This window comes from Myripristis murdjan, chromosome 14, assembly GCF_902150065.1.
Source record: "Myripristis murdjan chromosome 14, fMyrMur1.1, whole genome shotgun sequence".
Classification (NCBI taxonomy): Eukaryota; Metazoa; Chordata; class Actinopteri; order Holocentriformes; family Holocentridae; genus Myripristis; species Myripristis murdjan.
Window position 1 is genome coordinate 3,637,106 of NC_043993.1, and position 23,564 is coordinate 3,660,669.

At 39.1% G+C, this 23,564-nt stretch overlaps 1 protein-coding gene across 2 annotated transcripts in view; it reads left to right on the plus strand.

The window, feature by feature from the left end:
• The first annotated feature begins 3,254 nt into the window (after positions 1–3,254).
• Positions 3,255–23,564, plus strand: part of sgcd (sarcoglycan, delta (dystrophin-associated glycoprotein)) — a 182,252-nt gene continuing 161,942 nt past the window's right edge. For both annotated transcript variants that reach the window (XR_003929407.1, XM_030069681.1), the window contains exon 1: positions 3,255–3,440. Coding sequence is in view for 1 of the 2 variants with exons in the window: in XM_030069681.1 (XP_029925541.1) it covers positions 3,255–3,440 (186 nt within the window). In the remaining variant the exon portion in view is untranslated. The remainder of the gene's footprint in view (positions 3,441–23,564) is intronic.

Below are 23,564 nucleotides of genomic sequence, written 5' to 3' on the forward strand. Positions count from 1 at the left end.
CGTGTTTACTGGGCCAGGGATTTGATCTGCTGGGGGATTAGAGCATAAGCCCACTTCTCTTTTAGTCGATGCTCTCATCCACAGCTCTCTCTAACCACCAGGTCTCCCATCCTCCAGACTCTAATATTACATGACATATGCTGTTTTTTTTTTTTATCTTGCTGCTATGCTAAATTAAACTGACGAGATCTGTTCTATTCTGAATTTTGAATTTCACATCAGTTTCAAGGTTGGTTATCTGAGCCTGACACACTAGATGTAAGAAAGTACACCGCACACTGAGAGAGAAAATGAAAAATCTGTCAGTTTTTGTGTATTTTGTGAGATGTACTGATACTAAGCACCTATACCGGTACCAATACCAGGCTAAAATAGAGTATTGGAGTCATAGATTTTACCCAGTACTAATATCCACCAGAAATAAAAGCAAAGTGCCTTGATTTTCTGCATTTTTGGCACACAGAAGCCTGTATTTCTCAAATGGTGAGAAAAGAAGGATTTTATATCCATTATTTTAACCAATGGTCCTAAACTAATGGTCCAAGCTACAGTGTTCAGTGAAGTGATGCATCAGATCAGCACTTGGTATTAGTCAATACTTTAAGTTTCATACTTTGTGTCCGTATCGACATTAGATGGTATCAGTGGTGGTCCTAGTTTTCACTCCATGGTGGAGCCTCTTGGTGCAGACTAATGTCTAAATAACCCTGTCGGTTGCACTGGGTGCTTTTGAAATGAGGGATTAGACAAAACAGTGGTTTGTTTTATGCTGAATGCAGCGTGCCTGCAGTGACCAGCAGTGATATTTACAAGCTTTTTGACTGTAGCGACTTCTTGCAAATGGATACAGAAAAAGAAGTGAGGCACTCATTAATCCCCACTTACAGGCCCTGGTGAACACGCGCAGCTCTCCACAAGGACTTAACCAATGAGCTGTACAAACAGCCCATGTTTCTTCTGGCTCATGCAGCTATTTGTCATTGTATTAGTGTTTGTATTTGTACAGTTCTGCTCCAAACACAATGTTTGATTAGGGCTATTGAGGATCAGGTACTTCTGCTTAGCAGTAAGACAAAACCCAGATTATCAAGGGGGACAATTGATTACAAAGGGACATTTTGAACCTTGTCCAGAATCTCTGCACCTGGCAGCTGCTTTTGTGAATTAGGAAGAAATATTTGGTATTGTTCTACAGTTGTTTCATGTAATGATTCCTGTGGAGGATGGTGAGTGCGGTGCATGTCTTGATGATGGGTGATGCTGCACCATCAAGTGCTTTGAGACTGTAAACAGTGATTTTCAGCCCCAACTACACTGAAACTTCAAACTGAAGCAGCACCATTTTTAGTGTTACCATCTTCAGCCCCACCAGTCCCACACGCGGATTCATCAATTCAAATACATGCTTTGTTCAAACCTGCAGAACTTTATTTTAAATTCAGCAGGGAAATGTGTATAAAATGCACAAGAGATCTACATATTTTATATCTGATGCAATGGTGCAGCCTTAAAACAATGACATCTTGGATGTGAATATTTCACTCATTGTAAGCTTCAATGAACACTTTGCAGCCAGATACATTGCAACCAGAGATACAGAATATGGATATGACACTCTTGTACAATATGATTTTTTTGAAGCTAATTAAAGGGAAAATCAGAGTTTAGGGGTTTAAATGACATATGACTGACTTTATTCATTTCTATTAACCTAAAAATCAGTAAGATACGCCTCTCCAACGCTCCACCCGCATCTCCCTTTCTACAGAAATGTAAATCCAACCATATACAATGAGATTTCATTGTTTTTTGCTGAGTGGAGACTCTACTCGAGCATTCAGCATTTTTTTTTTCACCGGCACCCTGTCTTGTGTCATTTGTTTCAGTTAGTGGGTAATGTGTGTGGTTGTCAAAAATGATTGGCTTTGGTAGTCTGAGCCACCCACTCAAAAGCGCAACGGACAGTAAATTGTATTTTGCACAGAGTTATTAGGCTATTATTATGGCGCTTGAAGTGAACAATGCTTCCCCCTCTTCACAGGCGGACAATTAGACTCATCATTAATCGGCGCTATCAGCACATCAGCGGGGCAGAGGGGGTATAATGGAGTTATAGACCACTTACAGGCCAATCAATCAACGTGACTGCTAACTAAACTGTCTTTTGTTGCGCTGGAACTGAATGGCCGGTCTTCACTTCAACTGCGGGGCCAAAGAGGCAGCGCTGGGGTCCGATGTGTGAGGGGAATAGTTGTGGCATGCTGTCATCAGTGTGCTTCTTATTTTCGCCCTGTGCAGTCTCAGGCTTTATACTTGCATTCTAAATCTCCCAGCAACCACTAGTGGCACCCTAATGGAAGTCAAGTGCAGAACTGGTGGTATGCAAATAATAGATGAAATAATAAAAATAGCCATAATGTATAATAATAGCTACCGAATATAATAAGCAGTGGTGGAAAAAGCCCTCAAATCCTTTAAGTACAAGCATAAATTACATAATTGCATGCATTCAAAATGTTCCCTCAGTTGAAGCATAGAAGCATTAAGTATTAGTATGTAGTTTAGTCTGAAAAGTAAATGTAATTATTGTGAAGAATGGTTCATTTCAGAGTGAACTTATTGATGCAATTACCTGAAAGAGGTATTTTAATGTCAGAGCTCTAACTGCTCCATATCCTGTTGGCTGGATTACACTCTAACAGTGCAGCACATCTGATGTTTCACATGGAAAAGCTTCTTCTGCAAAGTAACTACTACCTCCAGCCATCAGGTAAATGTAGTGCAGTAAAAAGTAGGACTTAAAGTTGGATTTACCTCAGAAATGTAGTGCAATAAACATCTCACACAAAGAAAATACTCAAGTAATGTTCTAAGTAAAAGTGAATCAGGTAAAGTAGTGTCTAAATGTTAGCTTGCTGTGACACAGTAAAACATCTTGTCATGAGCCAAAACACTTTGACTTGTAGTTTGACCAGAGTCAACTCAGTTCACCTGAACAAACTGTTAGCTAAATAACGAATTCAGCTGAACAGCCAATGTTAACATGCACTTACAGTATTTGCCAAATAAATGGAAACCTCCAATGTGACCGCCAGAGGGGCTGTGAGGATACATCACCTGAGGGCCCTCGACTCTCTCTCTCTCTCTCTCTCTCTCTCTCTCTCTCTCTTTTTCTGGCTGACAGAGGCTAGTCAAAAGCCATATCATATCCTCTATAATAATTTCATCCCTCTGTTTCTCCTGTCTCTCCCTAGATGACCCAAGAACAGTGCACTCATAGGAACAATGTCCAGAGTTCAGAGAAACCCCAAGTGTACAAAGTGGGAATATACGGCTGGAGGAAACGCTGCCTTTACTTCTTCGTCCTGCTGTTGATGATCCTGATCCTGGTCAACTTGGCACTAACCATCTGGATCCTCAAGGTCATGAACTTCACCATAGTAAGTGACCTCTCTGACCTGTGCGTTTTGCCTGGCTAGATTACACACAGACATTCTGTTGTTGCCGGCATCATTTTGCAAAGCATCTGAATGCCATATTCAAATGAGGAAAAGGGTTAGAAGGTTAGGTAAACTGCACACTTCTGTTGCTGTGCAACATATCAAGACCAAATTAGCAAAACTTCCAAAGTCTAAAATGTTGGCAAATTTCATTTAGAAATGAGGAAAATGAGCATCACCTCTGTGATAAGAATTGTTCTTATTGTGTATATTTAGGATTTATGAATTAGATTAAATATTGACACTCTGATATTACATTTCTTTTTCCATTGTCAAAATGTATCCTGCTATGCATCACATGTCCATGTGCTTTAAATAGTAGTGACAGTAAACACATCATCTGGCTACTCTCCCATCCACAAGTTTGGCTCTGTTCTATTTTTTTACAAGAAGGTTAATCTCCAATCTGCCTGCTTCTTATTTGATCTGTGTGTACATCTTGGTTGGATCCACATGTGAAACTTTATTTCTGTCACATAGCTGCTGCAGTATATGTAGCGAGGAGACATGCTGCTTTTACACACTGTTGCCGGGGCTTCCTAATGCTTCTGGGCTGCTTCTGGTTTCTGTGTTTGCAGTGTGGCTTGGAGATGCACTGCAAATACACTTTGTTGTTGATGTGACCCAGGATTCAAAGATGCAGTATCACATCTATGGTGCATTTACCCCCCATATTCTTCTTTTTTTCTTTCTTTTGCTAGATCACAAAAAGTTGCAACATCAAATTGTATTATGTTGAGATATGCTGTACTTCAGTGATATCACGTTAACCAGTTTAACCTCTGTTTGGACTGTGAGGAGATATAGATAGGATAACTTGACACAAAATCAACAAACAGACCAATTTAATGATTTAATGTGCCTTGCTTTTCTCTTTTTAATACTTTACTTTTTATATACACATGTATGTTATACACATGTGTATTTTACTTGACATACATGTTAAATGGGCACCTGCACACTAAAGAACGATTGTGCACAGTGGATATAAATTAGAGAAATATTTTTGCTGGACCCTGGGAGGGGCAGGCCCAGGAGCTAAAACATTAGCGTTTTCCAGGAAGTTAAAAATGATGGCAGGTCACTTCATGGGGATGGTACATCACTTTGCATTGCATCTTAACTTGGTTTTCAAGACAGAACGAGCAAGATGGGAATGTCTTGCTAACCCTAACTGCATCTGTAGCATACAGGGCTTTAAGGGTGCACGATGCAAAGCTGGCCAAGATTGACTAATGAAACACAGCATGGGCCACTTTGTCTCTCCTCCTGCACCCCAACATGCACATACACACACTTACTCACAGGCACACGCACACACACACACACACACACACACACACACACACACACACACACACACACACACACACACACACATACACAAACTCTGTCTCAGTCTCTCTTCAGTGTCCTGTCTTTTTCGCTCTCTTTTCCCTTTTTGCTCAGTAATGCTGTGTGCCAGTGATGAGTCACACACAGACGCAGTGGAGCATGGCAAACACACACACTCACAGTCACAGTCACATACATATGTACAAACACACAGTCATGCTCAGACACACTGATATTTTGTTGAAGCACGGTACACACACACACACGACTGGTGCTGTGAATAATTCATGAGGTCTGGGTTTTAATATGAGAACAACAGAAATCACAGAGCTACTTATTCAGATGCTGAACTCTGTGCTGAACACTCTGCGTTGTCATGTTTTGTGGTGTGTTGGCCTTCATTCCAAAACCACCATTGATTTGGTTTGAAAAAAAATCATTTCTACCTGATCATTTCAACCAGCCAGATTCAAAAAGCAAAGATTCAAAAGCAAAGGAACACAGGACTGCTTTGTCAGATGTTTGCCAGTGATTTTTTTTTTTTTTTTTTTTTTTTTTCAGAGGGTTAACATCTCATTTTGGGATGAAACTCTTTATCTGATTGATTGCCAGGGGATAACAGCTAATGGCTCTGTGTACTGTATAATGACCTGGCAACATGAGAGAATACCTGAAACACATTGTTGCGATGTGGCTTTACTTGAGTGGGTTGTGTCCAGCTGGGGAGCTATTATATGCATTCTATGTATTTTATGGCATCAAAATGATCAAATTTAGAGGTACATGATCAAATTATGGAATGAAATATCAGTTAAAGTAGATTCTATCTATAAACAACTTTATAAACCCATATTGGTTCATGTTTTAATCTCTAAACACTTTAGTCCTGCAGTGAGTCAGCAATGGATTAGTTGATCCATCAAAAAGAATTGATTATAATTCTGATAAACTTTTTTTTTTTTTTTTTTTTTTTTTTTTGTTATTTATCAAGTAAAAATGCCAAGTACTTGCTGATTACAGCTTCAAAAATATCAAGATTTGCTTACTTTTTTCTGTTTTTATTATCATTAAAATGAATTTTTGTGTTTTTTTTTTTTTTTTGTTTTTTTTTTGGCTGTTGATCAGACTAAGGAAGAAATTTAAGGACAATACTTGGATTGTACAGCAAGTTGTGCTGGGTATTTCTCATTATTTTTGATTTGATGGAGGAAATGATTAATCCGCTTATTATAAGATAATGATAGTGTTATTTAACGATCACAGTAACTGTTCTTTACAGCTTGCTTAATAGTTTTGCTGTAGCGGCGAGCAGGAAAGCCTCATCCAGCACTATCTGCCTAAATAACCTGTCCAGCGCTGTAGGCTGCTCTCCCACATGGTTAGTGTGCTACTATATTTTTACATCAGCCTGGATCCCAAAGTGAGACTAAATCTACTTGACACAAATGGAGCTGCTGTTAACGGCCCTGCTTTTTTGCTGCATGCTCGCTGAACTCATGTTGAACTTTGTCTCCTGTTGGTCTCCTTATTTGTTGTACAATGTGCTAATTCAGCCACATTGTGAAACATTTATGTGATAAATGGGATGTCTTCAGTGGCTGACACTGTAGGCAGCAGACCACTAATGCAGCTTCAGTGCAGGGTTTCCTTTGAGAGAAGCTCATTCCCCATGTGCCTGTAGATCCTGACTGTACTGCAGGGTCAAGAAACAGCATTTTTAATAAAGCTGGATGTCTGAGTGTAGCAGATGCTTGTGGATTTCTGTAGTAGTAGCGACTGCAGATAAACTATCAATATTGTTTTTTTTTTTGTTTTTTTTGTCCAAGTCAAGGGTACAAGAGGATGAAAAACTTGGACCAACCACAGTTACAACTAGATGACTGTGAATAATGAATGTGGACAAGCAGTGAACGATAGGGAGTTGGGTGTGTGTCCAAGTGTGAATGTACTCATGCATTAACTCATATGAGTCTGTGTACAAGAGTGTGTGCCCCCCGTAAAAGCCTTTGAACTTTGTGCAACCTCTGAAATGCTGTAATCTTGTGTAAATTTAATTTGTTTCAGTAAAAACATTTGTGTGTGTGTGTGTGTGTGTGGTGGGAAACAGAGCACTAGGTCTACATGTGTATATCTGTGTATGCACTTACATTTGAGTAATTAAGAGCACTCACACGCCACATGAAGTGGAGTAATTTTTTATTCCGTTTATTTCCTACAGCACATATTCAAATTTCATGAACTGGTGCACATGCACCCTGCTGAACTGAGAAAACTCTGAATCTCTAAAAACTCCAGGGATGCCGCTCTGCAGCTCACTATGACCTTTGACCTTTCTGGACGGCCCATAGGAAACACAGACTTTGCCTGCGGTTGTCAGCTAAACATCATATTATCATTTATTTATTATTTATCTCGCCGCCAGGGCTCACCTCGCTTTTTGAAAAAACTTCTTAAAGCACCAAAGTGTGATGTTTCAGCTCATTTACTACTATCTACAAACACTTAATACTATTTTACAAAGCATAACTTACTTTTTTTTAATGTCTGAATTTGTTTTTCATATACCTCCCAGACAGCCGTTTGTTTCCATTAATTTCAGTGAAACTCCTCTCACAGAGACTTGAAACTTGCTTGATACAGGTAATCCATCACAGCGAGCATCACGCCACAGATGATTTTTCTCAAAGTTACTTTATTGCTGCGTGGTAATTTAGTTTTTTTTTTTGCCAGCATTGATTTAGAAAGCTTGTTCATCATCTAGTGCTTTCATGTTCACGTTCACTCCAACATCTGAAACTTCAAAGTCGGCTGCCAAACAGTTTTGTGTTCACAAGCTATTTGGTGGAAAAGTCAAACGCAATAGGCATGTGATGAGCAAACATGGGCGTTTTAATGTAAAAAGGAGGATACGAATTTGGATTCTTCTTTAACATCATGTGTGTAAAAATGCTGAAACATGAAACATAGCAAGGCAGATCAGCCCACCAGGATCAAGAAAATGACACTTGATTTAAGAAAATTCTGGAAAACAAGTTGATTAGCATTTGAGACAAGTGTGATTATTTCATTTGACTGTCAGATTTTTACCTTGTGTTAAGAAAAACAAGATTTGAAGTTCATTGAGTTCATTTGCAAAAACAGATATCTCCATTTGAATTTATTAAACCTTTTCAAACGTTTTTGAATTTTATTATAATTTACTTTATATTTATTTCTATTTTTTATATGTTTATTTAGCCTGGCATAATGTTTATTATCCTAAATCATGCTTTGTGTGTGTGTGTGTGTGTGTGTGTGTGTATGTGTGTGTGTGTACTCCAAGCAGTATCAGTGGAAAAAGGTGTATTCTTTAAGGATGGCTTTCATCTGTTTTTGCAAATGAACTCTTCATTTTAACACTGAACACGAGACTAAATGACTCGTTAAGATGGAGATATTTGGCAGTGAAATGAATCTGGCAAACTACAAACAAGGATTTTAGTATTTACAGTTTACTCCAGGCATATTAATGCACCATTTCTCTCTGTCAGAAAAAAAAAGTTCCTTAAGAAAATAATAATTATGAATTATGTTTTACTCCCAAATTCAAATGTTCATGACTTGTAAACCTGTGCTTGAATGTTAGACGGAGCAGCATAAAATTTTAAGGTGAGAGGAAATTAGAGAGAAAATGACAGTGGATTGTTGTGAATCACCACTGAGGGGAAGAAACTGCAACTTTTAATTAGTTTAAGAACAATCTGAAATAAAGCGTCCTCGCTAAAACTCTCAAATTCTCTCATTCAGTCACACGACAATTTGTAGCGGCTGGGACGAGAGCAAAACTTCAGTTTCCCAAACATTTCCTGTTGGGGGGGCATCACCAAAGTGCAGCATGAATGTAATAAACAGTGGAATTTCTACGATGACCTCATATGTACATAAATCACCGAGTCTCCACCGAGAGGCAGCACTCCTGACTTTCTAACAGGTTCCAAACAACCACAAACATGTCGTGACCTTGTTTGTGGAAACAAGAGCTCTCTATCTGACAGCAGCAGGATGTCGGATGCTTTTTGATGCCGCTGCCGGCTGTTCGACCAGAGGCAGAGTTATTTAGACGTATTACGGTGTGGCATTTTTCTACGTCCAGGGCCGTGCTCTCCACTCATATTCCCAGCTATTATGGAAATGTGTGTCAAGTCCAACCCAAGAGCAGCTCGCTCCACCGATGACCTTCGCAAAACCAGCATTACCACCCCTTACGAAACAAAAATATATTGCAGTATACTGGAAAATATCATGTGATATATTAGATAATACATTTCCACATATGGGAACTAGTCTTTATATTTTACAATATATTGAAATATATGCATAGACCATACATGTCTATATATTGATACATATATAAAAAAAATATTGCAATCAAGACCAAAAACGGCACTATATTTTTACATGCAATAGTTTGTCTTTATATGTTCAAATATACTGCAATATATGCATATACCATATATGTATATATATCGCAACATAATATATAAAAAAATATATTGGGATTTTTCTTAACATTGCATATTTTCCAATAAACAACCATAACATATGCATGGACCACGCATGGCATATATTTAGGGTCCGGGCAGCTTAGGACACCGGACACTATTGTATTCCCACGTCTTCTTTCTTTCTTTCTTTCTTTCTTCTTTCTTCTGAGGAAATCATACTTCCCATGGGTGAAAACTCACCAAACTTTGCACAAAGGTCCAGTCCCATGCCAGATTACCTCAGCTGCAAACTCAAGCCAATAGTCCTGATGGTGGCGCTATAGCAAGCCTTTAAAGTTCAAAAGTTTGAAAATTCATAACAAATCAACCATATGTGCTACAGCTTCACAACTTTCATCAAACTGTAGCCTCAATATAGAAGAAACTTTTGTACATTTAAACCTATTGAAAATTATGAAGCCATCACTCTGTTTTTTTTTTCAAAAACTGCAAAACTTCTTAAACCTATCTCCTAACCCAATTTTTGCTCAAATGTCACCAAACCTGCTACAGAGCATCTTCAGACTGTCCTACACAAAAGATGTTCACAGATTTTTGATTTATCAAAAATTAAGCCTACAGTTCATCAAAATGTTTTACTGTAAACATATACCGGCAAAGTCTTGCTAAGTAAATCTTCAATGTTCATGAAAAAATTGACAAAATTCTGGAGTCATGGTCGATGATGTGTGGCAAATTTCAGAACTGTATCTCAAAAACTGAATTTTTGACAGCATTTTGAATTTTGCTCTCATGTGAACAATTGGAGTCAATGTAAAAATGGCATTTTTAAACATCAATTTTTCACTTATGGAGCCAATCAATCATTGTTAAAAACAAATTAACATCATCTCCCTGTTGTCTAGATCAGTGTTTCTCAAATGGGGGTACGCGTACGCCTGGGGTAGGCTACTTAGAGGAACTCCAGGGGGTACTTGAGATTTTTTAAAATTATAACACGAGACTACGATGCGTAGATCCGACCGAGCAATCTGTCAAATGTCTACAAGACTACCTGACAAACATCAGGCAAACAGCTGATTTCTCAACTTAAGTAAACAAGAGCTAAACAAGATCCTCCGTGAATTTTAATTTCTATAATAAAGTGCCTCAGCAGAGTCAGCACCACAGACAGTAGGCTACCTGTAAGATTTTCCACGGAGATGTGTGGCTATATATTGTTATCAGTTATTAATTAGCCTATTAATCGTTATTCATTTGTTTAGTCTTTATGAGTTTCCTGGGCCATTTATTTAATTAATTTGTCAGTTTGTTTGCATCTGTACATTGAAATGAACTTTTAATAAATCAACACATCTGTGAAAACTGTCGTCTTTATTTCAGAGGTAAACTGATAACAGTCTGAAAAGGTGATTATATAACTCTGTTCAGCCTTAATGTGACTGCTTACTGTCCTTACTTTGGCTGCATAGCCACATTAATCGGAGCTGACGTTAAATTGGAATGACACACCGCCAGCTGAAATAAAACATCTGCCAGTTAAAAATGACTGAGAAGTTGGTAGAAGTATAATTATCAGTCCAAAAAAAAAATTTTTTTGCACCTTTAGAGAATTTTTTTTTTTTTTTTCCCAGCAGATATTCTAGTTACAACATGATTGAGCAAGCAGAGCAGTTTTATTTTGCTATGTTTGGTATCTATTCAGTTTCAGGAAAACACGATGTAACCACTGGCTTAGTCAAATTGTCAAGCTGCTATTGAGCTGCTACCTGCCAATTAGCTCAGGGCGATAAACGACTGTCTTTGGCTCCAGAGGTTGCAGGTTCAATCCTCGACTGGTGCAGAATCCACATTGTAATGTGAACATCTTAATCATGTGCTCCAAACTGCGTGAGTGTGACTGATCACTGAGCAGCATCTTCCTAAAAATGCCTGGACGCTGCACAGCAGCTGTAATTTCACGTATATTTCCAATACATGTTCCCATATAATTGGAATGTCATAGATCATGTATTTATAAATATATTAACCCAGTGTTCATCACATAAATGTAAATACATTATGGAGGACTTTTATACATATAAAAGTCAATATATGAACACATATATTATATATTTATATTGCAATATATGGCAAATATATGAAATGCGCAATTGTTGCTGTATTTTTCCATATATTAACATATATTGCAATATATTGATGCAATATATAAATATATGCCAAAAATATGATTCACCTATATATTACACCATTTATTTCTGAGACATTTTCAAATATATAATATATTTCTATACATTGTTGTTCACATATTAAATGTAATATATTCTAATACATTACAATACATTGCATTTCATATATTGGTAAATATATTTTCTTTCCGTAAGGGACGGGTCAGCAGCTCATCGCTTTTCGTATTTGTGTGCAGAGTTGAAGTACAAACCAATGCCTGTACACACACACACACACACACACACAAGTAGCATCCACATGCCAGTGCATGTACTTTGACTGTGTAGACAAACACATGCAGAAACAACAACATATGATAAAAAGAATAATTTTTTGGTTGTAATATCCACTTTATAATGTTCTGCTTCTGTGGCTAAAACACAAAACTAATAACTTGCTGTGTAAAGCACACTTCTCCCGGGGGCTGTTCTCCCTGGCGTTTCACTCCACCCAGCGTCAAGTCATCAAAACATAACAGTGCTGCTGCTTTTAGGAAAACTAATGTGGGCGACTTTGTTACGGTGATGGAATACTGGTGTGAGGAAAGTTTGAAGTCTCTGAAAGTTCATTTTCAGATCAGTGGAATGATTGGAAAGCAATGGCTGGACAAAAAGGGAGAATAAAAAATGATATCACAGTTCTAAAACATGACTGCTTGCTTCCAGAAAAGATTACACTTAAAAATGCAAGCCTGCATTTCACAAACACAGCTCACACAAAAAAAAAAAACACACACACACACACACACACACACACACACAACACACACTCAAAGATGTACATGTAAGACAACATCCATGCCTGCTGGGCACTTCCAAAGCAGAATCAATTGTAGCTCATGGGGGTAAAACAACAGAAATGTGTTTGGACGCTTGGACGAGTCCTGTTGTGTATCAGGGTCAAAAGTTAACAAGAGTTAGCTCAAAGAAAAAACAACAGTGGAGCGAGGACAGTGGTCGGGGTAAGACAGGAGAAAACAGCAGAGGCTTCCTCTAAGGCTGTTTCCATCATTAATAAAGAAGTAAAAGTAAGTGGTAGTGGTGTGAAATGAGTGTTTTCGTTGCCTGATGCAATGCAAATGTATTATTTCACAGTTCAATAAAATTGCTTGTGCAAAACTGTGCCCTGTTCATGTCAGAGTAAGCGAAGCCTTCACCTGTCCGGCCTGCTGGCTTCAGCAGCGCTCAGTGTTTTGATGAGCTCTTCCTTCATTAATGAGCTCAGTTTCCTCAACCGGGCCTTCAGCCAGACTCAGCTAACAAACACTGGCACTCTTCTTGTATTTTCACTTGACTCTCAAGGCATTCCTGTCTTTCTGAGTGTAGGCATGTGTTGTGTGTGTGTGTGTGTATGTGTGCATGTGAAGCAGGACCCGGTACAGGTAGCTTGCCAACTAAAACACTCTTTCTAAAAATCACTGTTGTCATGTTTGTTTCAGTGGCTGGTGTGCATATAAACCCATGTGCATATGTTTGCAGGTGTATGCAAGCTGAAGTGTTTGTGTGTGTGTGTGTGTGTGTGTGTGTCTCCAGAGATCTACAGCTTTATGTGGCTGCATTTCCCGCTTCCCATCTTGCTAAATGGGGTCATTCCGGCACCACAGACACCCAGCGGCTCTCAGATTAAGACAGATTAAAGTGGCTGCACCTCATGTACATTGCAGTCCAGAATTGCTGTGGTAATGAGTAAAAGGGGGGCGTGATGTATTAGCTGCCCTTCCACTTAAGTGAATCAGGTCGGTGGTAGCCAGCCAGCCGGCCAGCGATGCTCTCGCAGCGCAGCGGCCATGCAGGGAGGAGGGAGCCGCTTTGACTGAGAGACGAGGAAGTGTCAGCACTCCTGATGATTACACTGCAAAAAAAACTCTGCTCTAGCAAGTCATTCAGACTCATATTCAGCACTGACATCTTGATTTTCTTCAAACAAGGTACAAAAAAAAAAAAAAAAAAAAGTCTGAACGCTTTGTTTCCAACACTAATCAACTTGTTTCCAGAACTTTCTTGAGGCGAGTGTCAATTTCTTGATCCTAGTGGGCTGATCGGCCTTGATTCAACATTCTCACAAGCACTGCTGAAACTTCACTGGAAACAAGTGGGATGGTCTCATACCACTGGGAGACTTTCTTCACTTTTTAGAAGAAAAACACTGACTGTTAGACTAAAACGACTTGTTGAAATAGAGATTTTTTTTTCCAGTGTGGTGTGTCAAAGACAGAGATGCAAAAGGAAAAAGGAGAACGAGGTGAAGAGGGAGATGGACGTGCAGTCCAATCCTGGAAATAGAAATAGAAGTAGCATAAAACCCAATGGTAGATAGAGAGGCACCACACCTGGAGCATTATCCAGACAAGGTTTGCCATATTAGGAAAAGTCAGACACTTTTTAAAAAAAAAAAAAAAGACATCAGTCACATAAAATATATAGGGGAGAGTGGGGTAAATAGTGCCAATTTTTACTTAAAGTGCCTTTAAAGCGAGGGGATTACAGTAATGCCTCCAACTAAAATATGCACATATAGTTTAGGATGTTGTGCATCCCTGGGAACAATCACTTTGGATCTTATATCAACTGTTTGAGAAATATAGCTTTAGAAAAAAAAAGTGGTTTTGTGGCACAACTTGCTCCCGGAGCGGGGTAAATTGTGCCATTAGAGAGAATACACTGGGGTAAATTGTGCCATTGATAATTGAAGTAAAACAGATCATTTTAATCTCACAAATGATAATGCTATATAAAAGCAAAACAAATTCAATACAAAATTATTTATTTAACATTTATTTATTATTTTACCAAGATCACAGGCCACTTTTCTATAACAAGGCCAGGCACCACATGAACACATACCCAGAACAAAATAAAAATTCCAAAATGAGCACCTGCAAATCATCTTCACCTGAATCTGAATAGTGTTAGTGATCAAAGGTAAGAAGACAATGTACAATAACAATAAAATACAATAAAGTAATATATAGTATATAATCACAAGTTGTGCCACTGGCACAATTTACCCCAGGCCCTTTGGCACAAATTACCCCAAGCCCACCATTTTGAAAAAAAATGCATCCCCCAGCTGTTTTGAGCTAACATCATGCTAACTGTATAGACTCATGGTGTAGCTTACTAAAGTACTAAAACCTGTGTGAACTGTTTTCAAAGTTTTCTATAATTGTTCAAACACAGCAATCAAAAAACCTTGATCATAGAAATTTTACTTTGGAGGGCAAAAAAAGGTTTTTTGAACTTAAATGTGCTTTCCTCTCAAGCCATGTGTCTCCCTTCTTTGCAGGATGAGTGAAATGGATGCCTCTTCAAAAATATGTGGTCACATGACCAACTTCTTCTATGGTTTTCTAGATAACAGGGGTGGCACTACTTGCCCCTTGGCACAAATTACCCCACTCTCCCCTACTCAGTAGATTTTCAAATAGACATCTCAGAAGGTCCTTGTGCATCCTTATGTGCTAAATTCTGCTGATCTGATACACATGCCAGGTGTTTATGCAAATATTATCTGACCCAGAGCCAGTGCCAAGGAAGGTCCTGAATACGACGAACACGGGAAGGACAACCTATGCAAAGACCTTTACAGCGCTCGGCTGACATTTACGTTATGCCATTATGCTGAGAGGCAGGAGTTCAGTGTCTTAGCGCAAAGCACTTTAACAGGACCCACGATAAGGAAGGGTATCTCTAACTGCTGGCCGAGCTGCTGCCGAGGAGAGATTTATCAGGACGAGGACAGAGACACCTTCCATTTTCTGTCCCCTGCATTCCTGTGGAAGCTGGTTCTTAAATAAAGTGCAGGGAGCTGCACTGGTGTGACTGTGCGATACGGATCACTGCTCCTGCGAGATGCAGATAAATCTCCCAGCGAGCTGCGGATCTGCATTGTGCTACTGAAGCAGCAGCAGAACCAAGCCAAGCGCCTCTGGCTGCCCGACTCCCAGGAGGCCGGGGACGTGCCCGCCGCCGCCACCTCTCACCACCTGCCGGCTGCACTAATTTGTTACAGGTGTGCTAACACTGCATTTTTTTTTTTTTTTTTTTTTTTTTTTAAAGATGGTGCTAATTGTTTTGGTTACCGCTGTCATAGTGGTGTCTGCACGCTGCTGTCTGTTCAAGAACTGCAAGAAATTCAGGTCAGTTCAAGACATTTCTGGAGGCTGATTAGCTTAAAAAAAACAAATGGGATTGTTTGAAGAAAAACAAGATTTCAACATTTATGATGACACTTAATTGCAGTCCACACACTTTCAGTCTGTTTCTCTCCCAAACACTTTCCCTGTTTATTGCTCATTCATTTTGTTTATTTTAGTCTTCTCCCTCCATCGCATTGTGTTGCACTTAAATGTACAAAATAAGCTACACAAATCAATTTGATAGAATAAATTGGTTTTCAAGTGATTCCTTAGATTCCTTTTAAATACACATACATTCATTTCTTTTCTGATGGAGTCTGATACGGTCTCTGTTCTTCCAAAACACACACACACACACACACACACACACACACATCGTTCTCTCTCTCTCTCTCTCTCTCTCTCTCTCTCTCTCTCTCTCTCTCTCTCTCTCTCTCTCCTCAGTGCCTGGCTGAGCTAAATGCAGCCTGTCACATAAAGAGCTCTGGAGCCGGCTGTTGTGTTGCTTTATGGGACGGGGCGATCGGAGGTGTTGGTGTTGGTGGTGAGGGAGTGCAGCACGGCGGCAGCTGGAAAGTTTTCAGCCGGACTTAAAACAATGTCATTTTCTATTAGGCTCTTGAGTGAGGCTGTGTAAGATGTCAAGCAGCCAAATTATTAGCATTGTAGGTTTTTTATCCAAAATACTCCTTGCTCTCTCTCTCTCTCTCTCCCTCCCTCTGGCTCCATGTTAGCTGTCTATTTGAGTTTACGAAGAATGTGCTCTGGTTTCCTTGCCCCTTGCCCCCATCTTTCTCTCTCTTTCTGTCATTCTGTCATTCTCTCTCCCACTCTCCCTCTCTCTCTAAACTCTGCAAAAACTCCACCTGTTATGATGATGTTATGATAATGTATTCCTCCTACTAGCAGAGTTAACTTCTGTTCCAGCCCCCTCTTCCAACGTAACAGAAGGATAGGGCTTATCGCCAAGACAACGCAAGTGCCGAAAATTACAAAAATATGTTGGTCACACCCCAGACAGGATACCACTGGGTTTTAAATGCCTACACTTTGCCTATGACTTTGTGGAGCCCTGTGTGTTACTTAATCATTACAGACATTTTTTTTTTTAAAGTGCAGTCGCACTAGAAAAATCTCCATTTTAGCAAGTCATTTAGTGTCATAAAGTCTTGGGATTATCTCATCCCACTGGCAGATTTTTGACTTAGTTTCAAGAAAAAAACAAGATTTTAGACTAGACACTAAATGACTTGTTAAGACGGAGATTTCTTTGCAGCGTGTCTCTCTGTCCCATCATTGTATGCAGCTGTTTGTGTCAGAGAGGTGTCTTTGTGATGTGGTCCATGCACCGAGTTGCTCTTTGTTTCTTTCACTGGCATCAGCAGAAGCACTCACAGAGAAGGGAGAGCTGCTGGAGATTTGTGATCCACTGCCACATACAATACATGTGCAACTGCCTGAGGCTTAGGTTTGTTCATTGTGTTGATTTTGTCTGACAAAATACACAGCAAGGCAGCGTGTTTTGTGTTTTCTATGCGTCTTCGACAGCAATGGAAGCAGGAGAACTGTATGGCAGACATAATAAGAGTGTGTAGAGTGTGGGGTTGCGTGTTTAATTTGCTCAAGGCTGCAGCAAGGCAAGATTTTGATGTAAACACACACCCACCTCATCAGCCTAAAGTAGGGCAGCAGCAGAGGAGAGGAGAGCGTCCCTTCCCTCCAACTGAGGACAAAGGAGGACACTAATTGAAACTTAACAAAATGCAAACTTTCTCCTAAACAGCGCAGTCTCAGAAATGTAGTGAAATCAGCACAAAGTCTGAGGCATGCCCACACTAAGCTGAGTAAATTTGAAAATGTACATTTTTGTGGTCCTCCACACTACAGCACACGACTGTTTGAAAAAGGTTTTCCAAAAGCCCACCATCCACACTGAAACGCCCCAAAAAGTCCCCCTGTGTCACTGACATCTTTCCCCTCCACTTCAAATTTAGTGTTTTTTGGAAAGCCTCATTTTTGGAGTAGAAAATACCAGCTTTAAGGCTCATTTACGCAGATAAATACAGATACAGATATGAACAGAGCCTTCTGTAGGTAATCTGCGTGCATTTCATCTGTATTTGTGCACGTTTTCAGGAAGCTTACAGATGTGGACTAAATGGAGCAGTACCACCGGAAATCAAGGGGGCAGTGTAGCCGATAGTTCAAGCAAGATCATGTCAAACACAGAGAAGTCAATTTCTCTGATTGGTAATATCACGTCTTCCTGTTGCGGAGTATTTAATGACCTCACAGACCAATGCCATTCACAATGATGTTGGTCTGTGATTTTTTTCGATTATTTTTTTGGAATTGTTGATTTATTTGACAGATTCGAACCCAGGAGGCTGTGATCAGGACTCAGCCTTAACGTCCTTATAACTGGTGAGCTACCGGGGCACCCCCATTGTTTGAAAGTTTTGACCCTAAGCTTCCCCCTAGTGGAGTTATTGCTTGCTTGGTAGCATGCGGGCAATAATGTTTACAACGTTTGAAATAGAAGTATCTATTTTTGTACATAAAGGAAGCATAAGTGAGCCCTTAGTGTGGATGTGGATGGAAGGCCGATTTGGAGAAAATAATGATGCATTTTCAAATTGTATTTGTTGTCGTATGTCGGTGCTTTGTGTTGGCAAAGTGTTTCTTGCTTTTCTTTCACCATTATAGCTCAGAGGAACACTGAGGGCTCGGGACTTATTTTCAATGTCACTGAGGTTACCATAGGCTGAAATGTCAACATAAGCTGAAGGTTCACTGCAAAAGTAGCCAGAAACCTCTGCCACAACTAAAATAATGCACCTAGTGTAGCTGTGCCTTTTTTCCCTGTAATGCTTGGGTCCAGAGATATTGCCCAAAATGTGAATTTTGACCAGTGATATATTTGATATGTTGTTGCTGCTTTACTCAGTGCGCAACTGCTTAACAAAATAGGACCCTATGCACTGTGGAAAATAAGGATTACATTCCTCCAGTACAAAAAAAGATTTCCTGACAATAGCACCAGTTGGACCTTTTTCATGAGTTTGTCCCATGAAAAGATTAGCAAAACAGCTAAGGCCAAGGAATTCAAAAGCTCCGATAATGCTCATGGTTAAGGTTTTTTGCCATGGTTAAATGTGAAAATCTTTCTCTGAAGATACAAAAAAATTCCCCTCACTGTATTAGAAATTCTTCCTGGGTTGGGAATTTAACCCAGATCATCAGAGTTGAGGGTAAATTAATTCTCCATTAATTCAATATTGAGCTTGCAATATTGAAGTCCCTTCGGCAAACTGAGAAGTTCTGTCTCTAAATGAGATGTCCAAAGAATTGCTGGCATCCAGGCAAAGCATATTATTGGTTACTATAAAAGCTGTGAGTCATCTTAAGGCATTTAGTACCACATACTTTTAAAGTTTGAGTACACAAACGTGTATATCCAAGGAGAGTTTAATCAAAGGGCACCTGAACTTGTTTGTAGATTCTTGAAGACTTTTCACTTCTCAATCAAGTTTCTTTTGACCAGTTTGGGATTGTTATCCAGGTCAAACACATAGCTGAACACAGGAGGAACAGCTCCTCAGGTCAAGACGCAGAAGTTTACCTACACCTGAAAGAAAAGAGATGCTGTCATCCCTTCCCAGAGAGTTGAACCATTCCCCCTTGTGACCCTAATGACTGTCATTCACTCCTGGAGTCAGTTGACTCCAGCGACACTTAAGACGGTCGTCACAACAGGGAGGAGCACTAACAAGACAGTGGTATCAGTGACAACAACAATTCCACACAGGTGGAAGTCCCTATGACCTCACGTGATGTCTTGATCTTACATAGTGATCCTGCACTAGTGGGAGTAAATTAAAATTTAAGCCACAAAGATAGCCCTTCACAAATCTTTAAACATCCTCTCTCATCCACTTATCCCTTCAAATAAAGTTTTTTCTCTCTCCAAAACTGATATTCTGTTGGGTCAGGGTTAGGGTTTGATCTGTTCTGTTGGTTTGCCCTTGTGAATGACCCGTCCATGGCACTCTGTTCCACCCAAACACCCTGTTTCAACAAGAAACACATCAAATCAAGCAAGTAAGAGTCCATTTCATTGGGTCTTCACATACCTTGGACTCTCCACCAGTCTGTAAGACCCGAAGAAGTTTCTTGGATGAAAAGTGAAACGTCTTCAAGAATCTACAAACAAGTCCAGATGCCCTCAATTTACCTCTCCTTGGATAACCATGACCTGGATGGCTGAGAACCTTCACAGACATTTGTGTGTTTTTGATGCTGGCTACCTGTTTTTAATGTTAGTGTAGGGATTTTTAAATACAATCCCACAGTTGTTATAGCCTTTCTCTAATGTAAACCTATGCAATTACTGGCACTATCTTGTCTAAAAAAAAAAAAAAAAAAAAGGATGAGCCACATTATCATCATGTGGCCCTTTTCCCCCTGCAGATAGTGATTCAGTCATAATGCATTTGAAGACTTTCAATAGATAAACATCCCTGGCTTTGCTGTGGATAGTCGGTGGGAAGTGACAGGAAAAAGAGCAGCAATTTCCCCGCTGATTGCAGGCTGCCTTGCTTCGAGCAACATTGATAAGCATTTTCATGGAAGAAGAGGAATGTAAAGAACGAGAAGTTAAATGGGGAAGAAGATGGGGGAGGAGGACAAGAGGAAGATGATGATAATCATTGCTTCTAACTAAAACTGAGAGGTGGGAATATATCTCTCAATCTTAATTATACTGTCTCTTCACTAGCCTGTGAATTTTACAGTGATTACCTTTCAGGCTTTGCTGGCCTGACATGCAGTTATCTGTCTGAACTTTTGACCCCCATATGAGTCTGCATGCAACCTGAAATTATCAAGCTGACCAGGCTTTTGGCTTTTGCTCAGCCTACCTGAGGAGCTCAGGCTGGTGCAGTGAAGTTTATCTTTTAAAATCTCTTTTAAAGCATCACCCACAAAATACATCATTTGTATCATTTACTTACCCCAGTAGAGACCCCATTTCCACATGTGACTTCACCTTCTTTTTTCAGAATGGGTTCCAGTAGTGTTTTCAAATGTTTGGTGACCTAACAGATATCTTACTCTATGTGGAAAACATTGTTTGCAAAAGCAAAAGCTTTATAATTTTGGGACCAGTGACCAGTGATCCAAATACACTGCAAAAACTCAAAATCTTACCAAGATTATTTGTCTTATTTCAAGTCAAAAATGTCTTATTACTAGTCAAAATATCTCATTACACTTAAAATAAGACATGATCACCTCAGAAGTAACTTGTTTTTAGACAACTGTCTCTTGTTTCAAGTGAAAATTTGCTTGAAACAAGTGAAAATTTGCTTGTTTCATTGGCAAAATTTCTTTCTTGTTTCTAGCTAATTTTCACTTATTTCAAGTGAATTTTCACTTTTTCCACTGGCAAATTTTGCCAATGAAACAAGCAAATTTTCACTTGAAACAAGTGAAAATTATCTAAAAACAATTTACTTCTGAGGTGATCATGTCTTATTTTAAGTGTAATGAGATATTTTGACTAGAAATAAGACATTTTTGACTTGAAATAAGACAAATAATCTTGGTAAGATTTTGTGTTTCTGCAGTGTATAAACAAATGGGTGGATTTGTCCGCAAAAAAGAAGAAAGGACACGGTGTACACTGAATGTATAATTTATATCTTTATTCTTGAATGCTGCGTATTAAGATTATTGTATGCTATATTAGATGAGTTATTTGTAAATAAGTCTCTCATTAAAAAAAGTTAACATTTTAAGCACTGACACCACCACAGTAGACTTTCATTTTGAATTAGAGCGTTTACTTCCTGCCTTTGCATATTAATTGATGTGACTTTCATCTGATCATGTCGAGAGCAACAAAGCAGCAGTGTTGTTTTTCTGTTTTATTGTCGCACAGTAGAAAAACAATTTTGTCTTACTGTTGAATAGAACAAATATTGATCCAAAGGTATGCACATTATGAAGAAGTACAACATTTATGCAACATGTAAAAGAAGAACAAACACAAAAAACATGGCCATCAACATCATGTGGCTGTAACGACAGCTTCTATCAGTAGATGGCAACATTGAGGCAGTAGGTTTGAAACGTTTCAAATCACAAATTATGTTTTGAAAGTCCTGGAACAGACTGAAACATGTCAGAAGTTTCATACTTGACATCTCTACACTCCAGGTTGTCTTGGATGTCCCACAAACAAAGTTTTTAGTTACATGGCCCGTTGAAAATAACGTTTCCAAAAACTGCAGCCATTTCTTGTAGAAGCGAGCTGATTCTTTTTAAAAACAGCTTTTTTGCTTTTAGTCAATCGGTTGGTCCAATGATTGAGCGGCACTCCAGGTCAATGAACAAGCTGGTGGTGTGTCGTTTGGGTTTTTTGTTTTGTCTTGTTTGTTTGAGCAGCACTTTGCAACATTGTTTTAGCACTACATAAATAGAAGGATGTGAGGGCAAATAATATAAAGGATGGTTACAAAGAGGAAGGAGGAAGCGGAAATGAGTGTAAGATTTATGATATGAAAAGGAAACAGGAGAAGAATTCCAAAGAAAAATAAGAACAACAAATGACTGAAATAGATAAAGGGACATAATATCAGCCAGGATCAAGCCTCAAATATGTTTTCCTCATTCCGATACAGCACTATCTTCTCCCATGAATTGGTCCCACAATGCATCTAAACAGCTCATTCTCCCCACAAGTCCATTGAATTCAGAATTGGCTGCCGGCTGCATTAATTCCCATGCTGTTGATGAGACTGGAGTTACAGGCTCTCTATGGGGACAATTAAATCTCCGTACCTCCAGCACCCTTCACCAAAAAGGTCAGCAGAGAGAGAGAGAGAGAGAGGGAGAGAGAGACTGAAAGAAATAGAGAGAGACATAGCGACAGATAGGGAGAAAAACAGACAGATAGATGGAGTGAGAGAGAAGCCTCAACTCGACAGGCTATTTTCACACTTCACATACAATTTATTTAACAAAATGAAAGGAGTAATGAGAACGGAACAATAGGCGAGCAGTGCATTTTGGAAGTGTGAAATGGAGTTAAATCCGAAGACACTAATTACATTTGAAGCAGAGTCTGCTAACTTCATGAATGGTGAGTTTTGGGTATGACTAATAACTCTCAACTTCAAGATTTTATTATCCCTAATGGGGAAATTAGTGTAAAGTAAAGGCATCCGACACAATGCAAAACCGCAAACAGGGCAGAGATAATATACAGAAATATATGGCAGATAGAAAATATGGTCTGGCAACTACCTATAGTTGGATGAGATACATTTGAATGTAACTTTATAAGCTATAAATTCAAACCTGCTGTTTAATGTTCAACAAAGAATTGACTAGGGTACTTATGTTAGATAGATAGAGGGTAAAATTATAAAAGGGGAACTTGTACAATAATTACCACTTTATATCATAGTAATTAGGCTGCTAGGTGAGCTGATACTGTAATTGCCCACAAAATGTTTAAGTTAAAGACACTTTTGTACCCAATTGCAACAATTAGGCTGGAGCAAGCTATAAAACCCAATACATAGTCACAGTAATTTAGACAAAATACAGCCACTTGAAAAACACAAAGTGAAAAAATAAAACAACGGGAAGGTAAGTGGAGTGAACGATTGAGAGATTGGAGAACATGAGGCGGAAATTCAGTCTGTTACAGTCATACTCCAACTATCTAGATAATATCCAAGTTCAAGGCTCTGCAGTCCTTGAAGCAAGGTATATAATTATGTATATATATATATATATATATATATATATAAACAGTGCATAATCACAGTCTGTAAATCATGCTGAATCATAAGGCAGATTAAAGCGAAC